The 16,701-nt window shown below is 39.4% G+C and overlaps 3 protein-coding genes across 3 annotated transcripts; 2 read left to right on the top strand and 1 right to left on the bottom strand.

Moving 5' to 3' along the window:
- Positions 1-412: 412 nt before the first annotated feature.
- On the top strand, positions 413-3,829 carry LOC129098609 (hydroxyacylglutathione hydrolase-like protein). The gene is made up of 8 exons (XM_054607664.1): positions 413-517; positions 1,133-1,197; positions 1,316-1,433; positions 1,532-1,640; positions 1,850-1,953; positions 2,245-2,346; positions 2,858-2,937; positions 3,303-3,829. Exons 1-8 carry the CDS (start codon positions 413-415, stop codon positions 3,451-3,453), a joined length of 834 nt encoding a protein of 277 aa, XP_054463639.1. The 3' UTR covers positions 3,454-3,829.
- Positions 3,830-4,031: 202 nt separating this feature from the next.
- narfl (nuclear prelamin A recognition factor-like) lies at positions 4,032-7,735 on the bottom strand. Its single transcript, XM_054607653.1, has 11 exons — positions 7,660-7,735; positions 6,896-6,991; positions 6,665-6,808; positions 6,412-6,541; positions 6,194-6,328; positions 5,786-5,904; positions 5,567-5,696; positions 5,398-5,470; positions 5,174-5,311; positions 4,870-5,027; positions 4,032-4,649 (listed from the first exon to the last, which is right to left on the bottom strand). The coding sequence occupies exons 1-11, from the start codon at positions 7,723-7,725 to the stop codon at positions 4,408-4,410; spliced, it is 1,431 nt and encodes a 476-aa protein (XP_054463628.1). The 5' UTR covers positions 7,726-7,735; the 3' UTR covers positions 4,032-4,407.
- Positions 7,736-9,205: 1,470 nt separating this feature from the next.
- e4f1 (E4F transcription factor 1) lies at positions 9,206-16,185 on the top strand. The gene is made up of 14 exons (XM_054607647.1): positions 9,206-9,340; positions 9,631-9,764; positions 9,851-9,935; positions 10,455-10,621; positions 10,794-10,914; positions 11,018-11,170; positions 11,486-11,673; positions 11,857-12,111; positions 12,606-12,717; positions 12,918-13,135; positions 13,262-13,460; positions 13,551-13,714; positions 14,411-14,473; positions 14,907-16,185. Exons 1-14 carry the CDS (start codon positions 9,244-9,246, stop codon positions 15,276-15,278), a joined length of 2,328 nt encoding a protein of 775 aa, XP_054463622.1. The 5' UTR covers positions 9,206-9,243; the 3' UTR covers positions 15,279-16,185.
- Positions 16,186-16,701: the final 516 nt, after the last annotated feature.

Here is a 16,701-nt window from a genome sequence, read left to right on the forward strand (position 1 = left end):
AGATGGTCGTTGAATGTTTCCGGCTCGATTAAAATGTCTTGATGTCGCGATAACTTCTCCGTCTGGTTGCAGAGATGTAGAATAACATTTTTAACAGCATCACAAGGATTTAACAACCACATCATCCGAATTATTCAAGCTGAGGTAAATGTTTTTATTTTATTTATTTGCCATAAATGTTTAAACTGTAGAAAAATGTCATGTCACTTCATCAGACCCAGTAATGTAAGTCATTTTAACGCTGGTCCTAATTATAAGATAACGTAATGCTTAACAGCATCAGTGATGAATCAATAACTGGTGCATGTTCATGGTAGTAGCTCAGTAGATGATATACAAGTTGCCTAATGTTGACCAATACAACTCTCCCCGCAGTATCCCGCACCGTGATGCGCATGCGTTTAATGGTGTCATGAAGGTAAAGGTGATTTCCATCCTGGAGGACAACTACATGTACCTGGTGATAGAGGAGCAGAGTAAACAGGCCATAGCTGTGGACCCTGCGGTACCACACCGGGTAAGAGCCAGAGCTCCTGTGATGCACTTTAAAAATGTCTCCTTGTTCTGTCATTGTTTGCACAAGTAGCAAAATCTATATATATATATATATATATATATATATATATATATATATGGATAGATATAGATATAGATAGATAGATCAAAAGGGATTGGGGAGATAATAAAATAAATTCTTGCGATTTCATGAAGAAACAACCAAAAATAATTAAACAAACTAAGTATTAAATTATACCTGTATTGAAATGTACTGATAATACAACTGATAATACTGATAAATGTCTGCTTTTTTTTTTTATTGACTACCCTATTAAGTATTCACTCAATACTTTTTTGTTTATAAATTGTCTTAATATTTTTTAAATATCCTCACCTATCACCTAAATGTGGTGTCATTAATTCAATTGGTTTGTCAAACCAACAAGTCCTCACAATTTAGAATGTCTTGCCCTTTAAATGATTAATCAATTATCAAAATAATTTGCTGATTATTTTCCTGTCAACCAACAGAAAAACATGAATTGTTACATACATATGTGGAAAATAATCATAGTTACATACATATGTGAATTGCTGCTGACAGGTAGACAGACGTCTTTTTGTTTCTTTACAGCTGTTAGAAATTGTGAAGAGAGAGGGCTTGTCCCTGATGGCGGTCCTCACCACACACCATCACTGGTGAGACTGTTTGGTATAAGAGAGAGGTAGCCTGGCCTTAAAGTAAATCAGTAATACCAGTACACCCAAACAAATCACTGCTAAAGAAATAATTAACTAATCTGTTTTCACTGATCAGGGACCATGCTCGGGGGAACGAGGCTCTGCTGAAGGACGTTCCTGGTCTGAGGGTGTACGGGGGAGACGATCGGATCGGGGGCCTGACGGATAAGGTAACCGACGCCCAGGAACTCAAGGTAAAACAACTAGAAAAAAGGTTGAAATCATAACTGGGGACATTTTACTGTGTCTCTGCCATGTTGTCTTTTGATATCATGTTTTTCTCCATTTGCAGTTCAACTCCATCAATGTGAGATGCCTGTTCACTCCCTGCCATACCTCTGGTCACATGTGCTACTTTGTTTGGGAGGACGAGTGCACTGACGCCCCTGCTGTGTTCACAGGTCTTTGACTGTAAACATAAAGAGCTGTGAAACCTGAGAAGTACATTTCTAAACTCACTCCAGAAGTCACTTCATGTGGCATCAATTATATAGATGATAACTTCATTTTGAGTGGCGAGATATATGAATCCTTGTTAACAAACACATTGTCCGTTGTGGGGACTCACCACTGCCGCCTGCCTTCAAGTGTCCTTTCTTTTGGTTGTCAGGGGATACGTTGTTTATCGGCGGATGCGGGCGGTTTATTGAGGGAACGGCAGAACAGATGTACCACAATCTCACCCAGGTGCTGGGCTCCCTACCTCAAGACACGGTTAGTGGAAATAAAGAGATACTGTATGTGTCGTGGTTGTGTGCAGGGCTCACGGGGTTAATGGCGGCTAACATGACCTCAGAGAAGAGCTGGTGTAAGACACAGCGAGACACAGCGATGATTAAACACACGAACAATGAGTGGATTGAGTGCAGCCTGGTTCTCTTTACTGCCTTCATAGTACAAACATCTCTAAAGTGGCGCGAAGCCAAGAATGACTGAGACACTCTACTGCTTTGTGTGAGTTAATCAGGAAATACTGACTTTAAATCACACTTTATTCATCTGTAGAAGGTGTTCTGTGGACACGAGTACACCATTAAGAACCTGAAGTTTGCCATGCTGGTGGAGCCGGAGAATGAAAAGGTTAAAGAGATGCTGAGCTGGGCCAGGGTGAGCAAAACAACCAAAAAGCTTAAATAATAAAGCTTGCAATATTCTCTGTTTTTTGTAATTGTAACAAAAGACCAAAACCTTAGGACCTTAGGAAATCTTTAAAAGGTGGAAATAAACTCAGATTTCTATTGTAGAGTACGTAAAGTATGTAAAGTAATTTCATAAAACAGCTGGGCACTGTAGTTTTTAGCAAACGGTACTTAAAAAGGAATAAGTAGTGCATTTGTTAGAGACTATTTCAGACTATTGAATCAGAAATAAACTAATGAGGTTTTAAGTATAAGTGTTTTTAATCGTAACAATGGTGGTCTATGGAACAGTGAATTAAGCTATTTCAGGCTTTGGCTACACAGGAAGAAGGATAAATAAATTTGTTGATGGTTTTGGTCTATTAAGGAGATTTGTCAATAAAAACAAAGACAGAAAATTATTGCCAGTTTTATCCTTTTAAATACATACTGAGAAATCTTTATTTTGCCACGTTTCCTGACAGTCTTTGTGTCTGCAGGCCAGAGATGATGATGACAAACCCACAGTGCCGTCCACACTAATGGAGGAGTTTGAGTACAACCCTTTTCTTCGCCTCACGTGAGACATTTAGCATGAATGAAACATAAAAGGCTGAAGTGAAAAAATGTCTCCACCCATTTTTGTTTTGGTTTTAGAGTTTGTAAGAGTTTGTATTTGAGATTGTATTTATCTCAGCGCTTGTTTTGGTGCCTGTTTCAGTACTCAACATAGGTGTATACCAGGTCACTCTTTTAATGATTAATTACTCTGTGGAACAGTGCTGATTAAATAAATAGTTAAATCATTAGTCTACTTGACAGGTTGGTAAAACAGGCTCAGTTGGTGAGCTTGTATTTACAGATTAAACAATGGTTTCTAAAATCTGGAGTTTTCCTGTCAAACTTTGTCTCAGTTTTCTTTCTAATCCTCTCTCTTTACTGTAGGGAGGAAGGAGTTCAAAAGTTCACTGGGAAGACAGACCCCATAGAGGTGCTGAGGGTCCTGAGGAAGGAGAAGGACAAATTTAAGAAGCCAAAGGAGAGACTTCCTCACCACGCCATGTTGGCTTTGGAGTGGGGGCTTCTCAGACCCTGAGATCCAGTTTAAGAAATCTGAATATGTGACATACTCAACTATCAGGGAGGAAAAGTTTGAATGACAGAATGCAGCAAGACACAACTCTGCAGAGTGTGTTTGTGCTTTAACCTTAAATGTAACCAGTTTATACAGCTGGGAACCTGGTTGACCCCCATGTCTGTTGTTTTAGTAATCATAAAACATGTTACGCTCAAAAAAAGCCAGTGTGAAGCTACATTAGATGTTCCTTAATGGAATAAGTTATGCACAAACTAACTGCATACTTGCAGTTGGTTAAAAAATAGATTCTAATCTATTTTATGTATTTAATGCTTTAAATAACTGGTTTGAGGAGAAAATAATGTATAATTTACATGTTTTATAGGATGCAATTTCCTCGTGTGCACTCTTACTCTCTTTATTGATGTTTATCATAGAGAGTAAATCCTCACTTTGCAAGAGCTTATAATTGTACATTAGAGTCAAGACTATTCAATAAAAGATATGAGACTAAATTCTTCCGAGATTCTGTTGGACATATGCTTTGCATGTTTTAAAAATAATTTAAAAAACATTTGTTTACAATTAAATAAAGTCTTTATTTTTTCAATATACATAAGGTTAAATATAGAAGGAATCATTTTATTTTGCTGTGTTATTTCAGCTAACATTTCAAAGTGTAACAGGTGCCACACAAATGGTTAACTATTTATACATCTTAAGGGACAATCAGCAGTATGAGGGCAAATAATAAGATCATATACATCATTTGGTTCAGGTTGAGCATTGTGTCAATTATCTACGTCTTCTGGTCAGGCACACAACTTTTAGAAATGGAGAAAAGTGGTTTAAAAGGTTATAGGCTTCCTCAAACCAGCTTATATTCGACTTTGCCCATAACCCACAGACACACATAGTCTCGTATATTAGGACGGTTCTGTAAAAATCATGGATTGTAGAAAAAATCTTTCTTCACCACTTCATAGTGAGTCCGTTTGTCATCTTCTCTATAGCGTGGTAGCGTGTGTGTAGCAGCTCTTTGGCTCTCTCCTCCCCGACACTGTGGAGCCAGGACTGGTACAGCTCGGCCACACGGGTGTCATCTTCTGGCGACAGGGGGCGCTCTGCCTTGTACAGCTCCTCAACCTTCTGGAGAAGCTCTTTGGGGATCTGACCAGGTAAAGGCTTCACCTGTCCACCACCGTTTAGACAGCCTGAATATAAACAAGAAGCAAGAAGAAACATAATGTATTTATGGCTTTAATTTCCTTGCAAACATCAAAGTAGTAAAGCAGTGCTAGTTGTGCTTGTCAGTTATCAAACTGATAAAAACTTAAAAAATAAACTCAACTCATGTAACTCAAAATATATGCTGTACCAATGGAGCAACAGAGCACATACAGGAAAAGTTCACATCTGCATATTTCCATTTACCTGATGGACAGGCCATGACTTCCACAAAGTGGTAAGGCGACTTCCCCCTCTTGAGTTTCTGCACCAGGTTCTGGATGTTACGGAAGCCGTATGTGGAAGCAAAGGACAACAGGACAACTCCGTCCCTCTCTAGAGTCACTTCCTGGAAGTCTTTATTCCTGTGGCAGAGGTGGGAAAACAGAGTAAGGCAGAAATTCTTATACACCTGTGGTACAAACAAGAAAGCAATTCAGTTTAAAGCAGATGATCGGCCCACCCAATTACCACAAAGCAGTCAAGCTTCTTAAAGCTGAGACAGACTCACCGGAGGGTCTTGTAGGTAAGCTCCTTCACCTCCTCCCCAAACAGCTGCTTGGCTGCATATGTGAAGACATGATGGAGGTAACCCCCTGACCCGCTCCCAGAATGGCTCAGGAACTCATCCCCACTCACACTGCTGAACCTGCGTCAAGAATAATATGTAGTGTGTGAGTTCATATATCCCTCTGGGAATTCATGCCATGGCTAACTAAATGTCACATAACTTACATTGTATCTAGGGGTGCAGGTTCCACATCATTAAGAGACACATTTTTCTCCTCCAGCATTTTCTGAACCTCTCCTATGAGAGACATGAGAAAAAGCATGAGAAAAGTACAAAAAGAGAAGATACTCCAGGATCATAAGACAAAGAGCATCATAAGAATAGTAACTGTACCAGATGTGATGACACAGTCTACTTCTCGAGTCTCCGCTTCGTTCAGGTAGAAGTCTGACCTCGAGGCCTCAAGTTTCTTGTCAAAGCATGGCATTACTGCCACATGGTAGATCTGCTGTGGACTTAGCCCCTAACAACACACACAAAACACAATATAATATAAATATTATTAATACATATTATATATATGCAATATCTTAAGTAAAAGTGTCCCGGTACCTGTTGTTCAGCAAAATAGCCTTTAACCAGGGAACCCATCATCTGCTGGGGGGAGCGAGTGGTACTAATGTAAGGAAGAATAAACTCCCCGTGAGTCTTCTCTGCATAGCAAATCCAACCTGAGCAAATCACACACACAGACACACACTCAGTGGGAGAGGTCTTTGAGCAAACACTGAAATCATAAGAAACAAATTATTATTACACTGAAGTGACTGACACTACCTTTTGCTTTTTGTTAAGCATATCAGGTAAGCTACATATACATTAATAACCCTTTATTCTACCTTTACATTATATTAATCTATGAAATTTCAAAATATGTCACAATTTAAAAAGGCAATGAAAGCTTGTACAGTTGAGAGCTGACAAGAAATGAGGGGAGAAAACAGGTTTTTAGAGGAATACCTGGACAGGCTGATGTCAGCATGGGCAGACTCTTGCTGTCCTGCTCCTTCCTCTGGAAACGCTCCACAAACTCTCTCTGGCTCTCCAGCAGGCTGAAGGTACGACTAAAGCTTGTTTCAAAAACATGATGAACCCCTGCAATAATGATAATAATCTTCATAAGTGACTGTGTCTGCCTAAATCAACCTTTCATATAAAATGGTAATATTTGCACCCACCAAGGCCTTTGAAGAAAGAAGTAAGCCTCCTGCCTGCCTCACTGCTGCTGAGGTCAAAGCGTGCTGCGAGGGAGGCTCTGGACTGCGGTGACACCGACACCACCACCACCTTCTGCTCTGTCGGGCTGGACTGTGGAGGGAGTTCAAATGACGAATACAGTCACAGCCAACATTATTACTATCACATGCTAAAGCTGTAAAAGTGATCATAACCAGACACATACTACACAAGCATTCAAACACATATCTCTACCTTGTTGTTATGCAGCACTTTAAGGAGCTCCTCATGGCTCTGCTGAGTGATGAGGACGCTCTCAGCTGAGGTGATACAGCCGCTGCACGCTAAACAGTCATTAAGTGTGATCTTTGCTTTCTCCAGCTTCTGCTTCCCACCATCCTGCAAACAGAAAGCAAATTGATTTAAAGGTAAACTGTGGTGCAATTTTACTACACAGACGTGTTTTGATTAAGCTGTGGTACCCACCTGATTGACTTGGAAGTAACTGCCGTCATCTTCTATTTGAATTTTGGCCACGGATTTGCCTTGTTTCTTCTCTACTTTAACAGGTTTGACACATTCCTGCAAAACATAAACAACACATGTAAAGCAAACTGAAAGATACTTAAGTCAATGTTCTTCTAATTAACTTCATGACCGTGATAAACACAGAAGGTTATAACAACACCCAAAGGCACCTGACTGAACTGAGTAAGAACAACAAAGGAAAGAGAATAAATAAGTAAATAAATAATATACAAGACATAAAACAGTAATAGAGGGGAACACTATGAGATTTAGACAGACCAACGTTTCTAGACAGATTAATTTCACTCATTTTCTTCACTAAGACCACATGAATGAATGACTAGGAGAAGAGATTACTTATATATTCAGTGTCACATTATTCAGCATATACATCTAAATACTATAAACTGACAACATATCAGGTCTTTAGATGTCAAGGCCATTCAATCTGAAAAGGTGGCCAATGCTGCAGTCACGTATACTAAAATATAACTTATCCATATCCACAAAAACACACAGTTATTACCCAACACTACTATTCCCCCCCTAGTTACATCATTGCTAACTTTATCAGCAAGCTAACAGTGTAGCACGCCATTGTTAGCGGGTATTGGGATCAGTGAAGACCAATTATTTAAATTTAAATGAAATGAATCATCAACGTTAACTTGTCCTTTTTTTAATAGTACCGATGTTATAACATGTTATAATAGTTAAACTACCTGAGAGGGGGTGATAAAATCGTCGAGATCTGTCAGCTGCAGCACACCGCTGAAGTGAGACGCCATGTTCACTGCCGTAAAGTGTTTGTTGTTTACTAGTGTGTCGTGAAAGCTCTCCTCGATTCAACTCCAGCTGAGACCCAGAGACCAGCATCCCCTCAGCAGTCATCCTTTTACAGAATGGATTTAAGACAGGTTTAGAAATAAAGAGGAATTAAAGGTATAACATATACTAATAAAATAATAATAACAACAACAACAGCAGTACAAAACAGCAATACAATAGTTATAATAGTTTCTGTCTGTATATATAATATTTAAGTTACTGTGGATTCTTTACTGTTTTTTACTGTTTTTTTATTGCTCATTTGCTTATTTATAATATCTTGTTTTTTTACTATGTCTCTTGTTTGCAGTATCCTCTATGCTGCTGTAATCCTGTAAATTTCCCCGCTGCGGGACTAATAAAGGATTATTTTATTTTATCTTATTTTATCTAACACATCCACAGCTTATTGCCACTACATCCACTCACCCAATATTTGCTCTTACCCACTAGTTTTACATTGTATGTGTTAACTTTTCCCTGTTAACTGTATCCCTCTTTAAAATGTTTTATTTGTTTGAATTATATCATAATTATTTTGAATTGTATAAAGAATGCAGAATTGTTTCTCTGACAAATAACAGTGTCAACCTTTAAATGATTGTTTGAACCATTCAGCCTTCAGTTGCTTTATGTTTACAACAGGAGAACTCACATAAGTTAGGTTGAAATGAAGGCTCTTGACACACAGAAATTATAGTTTTATGGATCATTATCATGGGCAACTGTGAGAAAGGAGAGACCGTACCTAAACTAAAAAAATGTTGTAAGTCCAGAAGAAGGTTGTAATGAAGGTATTCTAGGTGAAAGCTCTTGGTTTTGGATCTTGACAATGTTTAATAAAGCATCTCCATATTACTGTGACCCATATCACAACTGCTGCAGATAATGTTTCAAAAATATTTATTTATAACTGCAAAATATACATGCATTATCACTTTCAAAAAAAAAAAGTTAATACATACTTTGTAATCAAATATTTATAACATATATAAATATATACAGTACCAGTCAAAAGTTTGTACACACCTTCTCATTCAACTACTTTGAAGAATCTAAAATATAAAACATATTCTGGTTTGTTGAGCATTTGTTTGTTTACCACATAATTCCATATGTGTTCCTTCATAGTTTGGATGTCTTCAATATTAATCTACAATGTAGAAAAAAAATTAAAAAAAGAAAAACCATTGAATGAGAAGGTGTGTCCAAACTTTTGACTGGTACTGTAAATATAAATGTAATGAATCTATATAATGTATATGTATAAATATATTTAGGACCAACATTTTTAACGACTTCATGTAAGTGTTATAATAAAAAATGAGGTCAAAGCATGTTTTCTTGCTGTCTCCTCTCCTGTCCATGGAAGACACACGCGCACGCGCCCTTTTGTTGTTATGACTACGCGGTCGTAAATCCGCCATGTTTTCCCTCCTCGCAGCTGCGTTGCGACAGAGACGGAGAATTCGAACGACATGAGTGTAGAAAATAATCATACGGCAGAAACAGAGCGAGAGCAAACGACGAACGGCAGCGAGACGATCACCATCCAGACGACCCTGGGAGATGAAGGTCCACTCTCTTTAGCTGAAAAAACACAGAAATATTAATCAAATGTTGTGTTTGGGCCTAGCTAACTTCCTCCATCATGAAATGTTGCTAGAAGCTAGCTGCCTTTAGCAACAACATTAGCTAGTTTGCTAACCCCCGGCTGCAGCTTTGCTCGGATTAGAAATCCAGCCAGTCAGCAGTATTCACATACATTGCAAGTTGCATCAGCTAGGTGGTGGCTTTGCATCGCAGTGACTTGCTGAAGTTGAACTCGTCCTGTGATGTTTAACGTTGTGTCTCTGTGGTGTTAGATGAAGATGTGCACAAGTGCGGACGCTGTCAGTCTGAGTTTTGCACTCTGGAGGCTTTCATCCAGCACAAGCTGCAGCAGAACTGCAGACGTGTGGAGGCAAGGGAGGCGAGCAGCCAGGACGCCATTCAAGAGGTACGACCTGGGGATGTGTGGGGTTTATATCAGGGGACACTTTCATAAGAACAGGGAGAAACACATGTTTATCTACATTTTGCCAGGTTACTGCAGCCAATGGGAGTTCTTCTTCAGAGGTGAAAACAAATGACTGTGCATCTTCAGATGATCCATTGAAGACTACTAATGGTGGGTCAACATTAAGACTGCAATTTACTGTTTTTATCAAATCATTTGCCAGTTATTTATTTGCAAAATCGCGATGCCTATGCTGTACGTAGTAAAGTTTTCATTTATTTTGTGTATTTTTATCTGTATATTGTTGTTATTGTGTTTGTTGTTCGCTGCTGCTGGCTGGCTGAGGGCTACCAAACGGAATTCCGTTGTATCACTACAATGACAATAAAAACCTCTTTTATCTTTATCTTTATTATATATTCCCACAGGCAAGTTACTCCCAATTGTTTGTTTTAACCCACTATCCGACCAAAACCCAGTGATGGTTAGTTTACTATCATGTAAGACTAAGGGAAACATTAGACTCGCACATTTAAGAAGCTGAGATTAGCAAAAGTTAGGTATTTTTGCTTGAAAGACAACTAAATCGAAAATAAATTGCTTAAAAATATTTTGTTGTTGATCGTGATTTTATCTCTGGTTGTTTCAACCTGTTAACTAAATTGTTATTTTATCATTTTTTTCACTCAGACCCGCTAGGTCGAGGTCGCAGGAAGAAAACACTCAAAGTCAATGACCACTCAGATGGGACTGAGGAATCCGTATCTGACAATGCTGACAGTGACAACAAACCTATATACAAAGTGACCCAAGAGGGACGCTACATTTGCCAACTTTGTGACAAGACGTTCAAAACAGTGAGTCATACAACAGTGTGTGTCTTTTATCAGGAAATGTTTGCTAATTTTCTCACATAAGTAACTGATGTGAGTTTTCAGTCCTTTTTCATGAATGATACAAGGTAGGGTATTTATTACAATCTATGTTGCCAGTGTTGTCTTTGTAATACGTTCTATTTCCACCAAACAGACCAACATCTTGAGAACTCACATGAAAACTCACAGTGACCAAAAGAACTTCTCATGTGACCTATGTGGGACCATGTTTCGCACAAAAGGCTCCCTGATTCGTCACAACCGTCGTCACACTGGTAACAGACCGTGAACAGAGACTGTTTTTTTTCTCTTGAATTTATGTTATCTTATGTACATTTAACCTAATGACAACACAACTTTTTTCCTGTTCTCTTGCAGATGAGCGGCCATATCGCTGTACCCTATGTGGCCAGTCCTTCAGAGAGTCAGGTGCCCTCACCAGACACCTCAAGGCCCTCACACCCTGCACAGAAAAGATCCGCTTTGTTCAGTACAAGGAGATCTTGGTCAGCAAAGATGGAATACAAAAAGGTCAGATTCATACAGCGGGAGCTGTTATCTTGTGCCAAGTGTGTCTGTCATGAATACGGTAGCTTGATGGTGTTGCACAATGAATTATATCAAAGCAAGTTTTTAAAGTTGACAGTGCAGTAGATTTAAAGCTACTGCGAACAACTTTAATTTTGTGTTAATTCTACTGCAGCAGGGTTTGACACTCTGCCTTGTGCAGTCCTGGTTCTGGTTCTCTCGTGACTCCCTTGGGGCTCCAACAGCATGGTGTCTGTGTCGTTTTATTTTCAACGGAAAAGGAACTGGGTCACTGACAGTTCTGTGTGAATTGTGCAGGAGTCGATGATCAGGTTGCAATGGCTGCTCAGCAGCATGAGGTGGTGGTTGTGGAACAACAGCCAGCGGAGCAGGAGATGGTAGAAGCTCAGGCTGCTGTCGTCAGTGTGGTAGAGACTGGTTCCCAGGAGGTTCTCCATCAGGTTCACTTCACAATGGAGGTGAATGGAACAACACAGGAGCAACAGGTGAGTACAGAAAGGGTGCACATTTAGCCCTGTATGGGCTATTACCAATCAGAATTTACAAAAAACACATTTTCTATTTTTACATATTTGCAGTGATAAAGGAGAACAGGAGTTGAGGGTTTCAGGATGAAATGCTTTTAACTCTCTTACAACCTTTTCTGTGTTCCTGTTGAATCTGACCAGGTTGTAGTAGAGCAGTCTCAGGCAGAAGCCCTGGCTGCTGCTGCAGCAGCAGGCGACAACCTCATCTGCCAAGCTATCATCAACTCTGGCATTGCACTGGGGACAGAGGAAGCCATTGTTGAGGAGACCTCACAGGAAACTGAGGAAACTGAGGAAATTGAGGGAATTGATAAAGTGGTTTCTGACTGTCCTGATGTTGATGAGAACATCACTGAGATCCAGGTGAAAGAAGAGTTTGTGGAGATGGAGACGGAGGTAAGGATCACCGTACGTTTACTGCATTGCTTTCTGTTGAAAGACATGTTTTGCAGTGCTTTGAAAACAGGGTTGACAGGGTTTTTTTCCAATCAGTTTGTCCTTTTTAAACATTAGTTTGACATTACTCTAAAAGTACTAGATCTGACTGCTGATTATTAACAGTAACCTCTCGTCAGAGAGAGACTGTAAAATTGTGATCTGAGGCGGTGAGCTAGAGGGAGGTTAGCAGTGTGTGTTCAGCTCAGTCCTCAGTTCAGCTAAGTCATTGCAATGCTCTGTTCTTGAGATGTAAGGCTGCTGCACCTGAGCCGCAGAGAACACATCATTCTGTTCTTCTGCCAAGATTCAAGCTGCCAGTTACATTCAGCATCAACTGTTCTGGAAACATTTGAACTGGTTCTTAGCAGAGCTTGCTCTTGTGTTGCAATCATTATTTGGACACATAGCTTTATGTTTTGATGCCTTATTTTCTGCTTGTGTTTCTTTCTCAGGAAGCAGGTGAAGCAGCTGATCAAATATCCTTCAAATTGTACACATGTCCACACTGTAATCGCTCCTTCAAGGGACTGAATTACTTTCGCTTTCATGTCAAGGGCCACTTGGGTAAGTCCAAAACTACTAATGAAGACTCACAGCATCACTGTATGCTTCCCTCTTGTAATCATTTTTATTTACTTTTATTTAAAAAGAAAGCATTTGATTGGACCAAATTCAGAAAAAATTACATTGGAATTTATTTTTACTTTTGGTGGCCAATGGATAAATATGTAATTCTTCTATGTGTATATTTTCTTTTTATGCAGGTTACAAGCCCTTCAAGTGCACACTATGCCATAAGGAGTTTCTGACTGGTTACCTGCTGAAGAAACACATGGAAGTCCATGTCAGTGAGAGGAGGTACAAGTGTGGTGAGTGTGGCAAGCTGTACAAAACCATCGGGCATGTACGAGAGCACATGAGAGCCCACTCGGATGAGAGACCCTACCGCTGTGCCAGATGCAACAAGGGATATAAGACCAAGGTGATTTTCTAGATATAAGTCTTTGTTGTATAACTCTAAGCTTTTATTTCATTGTTTAGTTCGTCCCCACCGTACAGAGACATAAAAGGCAGTGCCATCTCTAGCATATCTCTTTGTCTTGCTTAGAATGCCTTGCAGGTGCATCAGCGGACCCACGGTGAAGATAAACCTTATGTGTGTCAGTTCTGCCTGAGAGGCTTCAGGGAGAAAGGTTCACTGGTGCGACACATCCGCCATCACACCGGGGAGAAGCCCTTCAAGTGCTCAAAGTGTGGGCGAGGCTTTGCTGAGCACGGGACTCTCAATCGACATATGCGTGCGAAAGGTCTGTGTGATGTACAGACAACAACACTTAAAGAAAACTAGTATTTGTATCAGTGATAAACATAATAACGCAACCTGTGATTTGCACCAGGAGGCTGCCTGAAAGATGATTGCAGTGAGCAGCAGGATGTGGAAACAGAGGAGAAGGAGTCAGATGACAGCCTCGCCACAGCAGCCATCATCTCAGAGGATCCTCATGCCGTCCTGGTGGAGTTCTCCTCAGTGGTGGCAGACACACAGGAGTACATCATCAAGGTGAGACGCAGGGAAGCAGGGTTAAGAGAAAGTGTTGTTTCTCTCCTTACATCACAGCTTCAAGGTGCATTTAAGGGTAAAGTAGATTTTTTTTTTTCTGGTTAGAAAACACTTTTGTTTGACAAGTGCAGAGACCTCTGACTTTGAACACTACATTTTACATTACATGTAATTACATTACATTAAAGAAAGCAAAATAAATAGTTCCCCCTTATGCCCTTTATATGAGTCATATCATAGAAACACAATTTAAAGACACATACACAATAATATGCCTTTTCTTATTGAAGAAATTTAAACATTTGTTGTCCTGCCAAGGTTGGAAAGGCCTACAAAAGACTAAACTACTGAATTTGCAGGCACTTCTTGTTCTTGCAAATTTTAAGTCCACAGAAAAATGAATGTTATCACAAAGCACTCAACATCTCTTAAAATAAGAAAACAACTTTGACTGTAAAGATAAATGTCCTGAAGTACAAACTAGAAGGACATAACTACTTGTGATTTTTGTAGGTGACGCGCATAACGAGTCTTAAGCACAGCAAGTTAAACTTAATTTAAACAGCATGCATAAGCAATGTCTTCACAATGTAGAGCTATTTGTGTTAATTCTTGATTTCAAGGTTCTTATGGCTAGATTCAGTTAGCTTCTGTCATTCATTTTATTTGCGCTGCTTCTCTCATATCCACATCTAGACTCAAACAGAGGAGGAGGTGCAGGAGGAGGAGGTCACACTCATTCAAGACAGCCAAAATGAGGTCAGTATACACACTCGCACAAATAAGAATATCTGTATGATCATGAGCAGTAGCAGAGTGTGAGCATCTCACTGTTTCTAAACTTGGGTTGATAAACATATAAAGTGTGTATATATATAAAATGTCTGCACCAAAGGATCTGATAAGTAAGTGATAATATGAAGCAGGCCGACCTTTATTGAGAAATGAACCCCTACAGGTTACCGGGTTAATTTTGCAATAATGACCTACTGATCAAATCAATAACTTTAAGCAAAGTATTGATTTAAAAGGTATTGTATTGAGTTAACAATAATTGTAAAAAAATCGGCTGTAAAGAAGAATAGAATGCCGTATTTGACCAATCAGAATTGATTATTTAACAAAGTAGTATTAATTGTATTTTTCATTATTCCATAACTCTTCCCACTCTCTTTCTATTTAACCCTGCCAGATGGGAAACCAAATCATGAAAGTGGTGCAGCAAATTGTCAGCCAGTCACATGGCGCTGGCGGCACCGGCAGCCACCAGATCATTGTGCGCAATATGGCGATGAACGAGGAGAGCGCATCCATCTCTGACTGTGGTGACACAATCACCATCGCTACACCCGAGAGCCTGACGGAGCAGGTGGCCATGACGCTGGCCTCCGCCATCAGTGACGGCACGCTACTGGCCACGGCTGGCACCGTGGAGACGGCAGAAGGAACAGTTACTATGGTTACCACAGAGGAAACGGTGGATGAGGGAATGCAGATGGTGCAGCAAGAGGAATATGTCATCACCTCCCCGGAGGAGGTGGAGATTCAGACGGTCATTGTATGATCAAAGAGAATACTAACTATGGACTGATGAATTTCGCAGGACTGAACTTGTGACTGATAACTGTAGAGTTTATATGAGCCTCGTTTGAGATTTGACTACAAAAAAAAGGCCAAAGTGTTTATATGGTTTATAGTTCCAGAAATAGACAAAGACATTTCTGTGTGGAACATAAAGACTGAGTGTGCATGGGGACTAGTTCTTTCATTTGTTAATCTTCTGTTGATTGATTTACTAAAATGAAGCACTCTAGCAAGAGTATGGTAGATTTATAACCTAAAAGCTCAGTATTTCAAACTCTTTTCCAATGTAGCTAGCAGCACTAGCTCCAAAAGTCGCTAAATCTAGAGAGAAAGTCACCAAGTCTGCAGGTAGGTGGGCCATTTAATTAGTTCATTTGGGATGAATTAAACGATTGGATAGGCGTATTACAGACCATTTGATTTATTGGTTGATGACAGGGTATAAAAAGAATTTCAACAAATATAACAAAAAACGATTACCAACCTTAACTTTGAGCTCACAAGATTCATTTTCATTTCGAAGGCCTAACCCGATGCATATTTCCTTAAGGTGGTACAAACTAAACATATGTGTTGTAGCCTGATATCGGTTCTTTGCTGCAGTCAAAAGTGATTTTTTTTACTACCTAACATGGCATCATTTCATCGCAGTTTTCACCTCTGCAAATTTTTTGAAGTTTTCATTCTCGACTTGAAATTGGATGCCATTTCAAATACCGTCCGATCCAAAAACTGTGTGTTTGTGCCTGCCTGTTTAAGGCCATTCCAGGAGAGTATAAACTTCCCATGGTACAGTGTTTGATCATAATGCATATTTAAGCATGACAGATACCCCAGACATTAATGGTCAGTTTACTAAAGCAGTGTTTACATCAAATAAATCCTATTTTGTTATACGGTTTGCTTCCATTTATCTTCTTGGTATCCTGTTTTTCTTATTGATTGAGAAGATTGCCCGACCTTCAATGAGTGATTTTTTTTTTTTTTGGGGGGTGATCATTTTTACATACATTTCTTTTCTAAAAAGTTTTTTTGATTATTTTAATAATGAGTGGAAACAACCACACAGAGCTCAATATTTATCTTGGTGAACCTCAAATGAAGACATTTTAGACTGAAAATGTGGGAAGTTTTCAATGGTAATAAACCACTGGATCTTTTACTGTTACAGAAATAGTTGAGAGTGGCTTGTTGATATCTGGTTGTTTCCAATCTACTTATTCATAGTTGTTGTGCTTCCTCAAAGTCCCTAACATCAGTGAAAACACCTGACCATCTGCCCATTCATTGCCTGTGTCGACAACTATGATGTACTAAAATCATGCAGTATTATTGTGTTAATATCATCGTGTGTAGCAGTCTTGTTTCATTTCTCCTCTTTGTTTTTAGAGGTGTGTGTGGCT

Source organism: Anoplopoma fimbria, chromosome 11 (genome assembly GCF_027596085.1).
Source record: "Anoplopoma fimbria isolate UVic2021 breed Golden Eagle Sablefish chromosome 11, Afim_UVic_2022, whole genome shotgun sequence".
In the NCBI taxonomy this organism is placed as follows: Eukaryota; Metazoa; Chordata; class Actinopteri; order Perciformes; family Anoplopomatidae; genus Anoplopoma; species Anoplopoma fimbria.

What these genes read in the sequence shown, in the direction of transcription:
- LOC129098609 (XM_054607664.1), top strand. Translation starts at nt 413, where the DNA reads ATGAAGGTAAAGGTGATTTCCATCCTGGAGGACAACTACATGTACCTG. An exon ending in CTCACCACACACCATCACTG is followed by an intron (nt 1,198 to 1,315) that starts GTGAGACTGTTT and finishes TTCACTGATCAG; the next exon opens with GGACCATGCTCGGGGGAACG. An exon ending in CGCCCCTGCTGTGTTCACAG is followed by an intron (nt 1,641 to 1,849) that starts GTCTTTGACTGT and finishes TTTGGTTGTCAG; the next exon opens with GGGATACGTTGTTTATCGGC.
- e4f1 (XM_054607647.1), top strand. Translation starts at nt 9,244, where the DNA reads ATGAGTGTAGAAAATAATCATACGGCAGAAACAGAGCGAGAGCAAACG. An exon ending in TCGACATATGCGTGCGAAAG is followed by an intron (nt 13,461 to 13,550) that starts GTCTGTGTGATG and finishes GATTTGCACCAG; the next exon opens with GAGGCTGCCTGAAAGATGAT. An exon ending in TTCAAGACAGCCAAAATGAG is followed by an intron (nt 14,474 to 14,906) that starts GTCAGTATACAC and finishes TAACCCTGCCAG; the next exon opens with ATGGGAAACCAAATCATGAA.
- narfl (XM_054607653.1), bottom strand. Translation starts at nt 7,725, where the DNA reads ATGGCGTCTCACTTCAGCGGTGTGCTGCAGCTGACAGATCTCGACGAT. An exon ending in ATTTTATCACCCCCTCTCAG is followed by an intron (nt 6,992 to 7,659) that starts GTAGTTTAACTA and finishes TATGTTTTGCAG; the next exon opens with GAATGTGTCAAACCTGTTAA. An exon ending in AAGTGCTGCATAACAACAAG is followed by an intron (nt 6,542 to 6,664) that starts GTAGAGATATGT and finishes CTCCCTCCACAG; the next exon opens with TCCAGCCCGACAGAGCAGAA.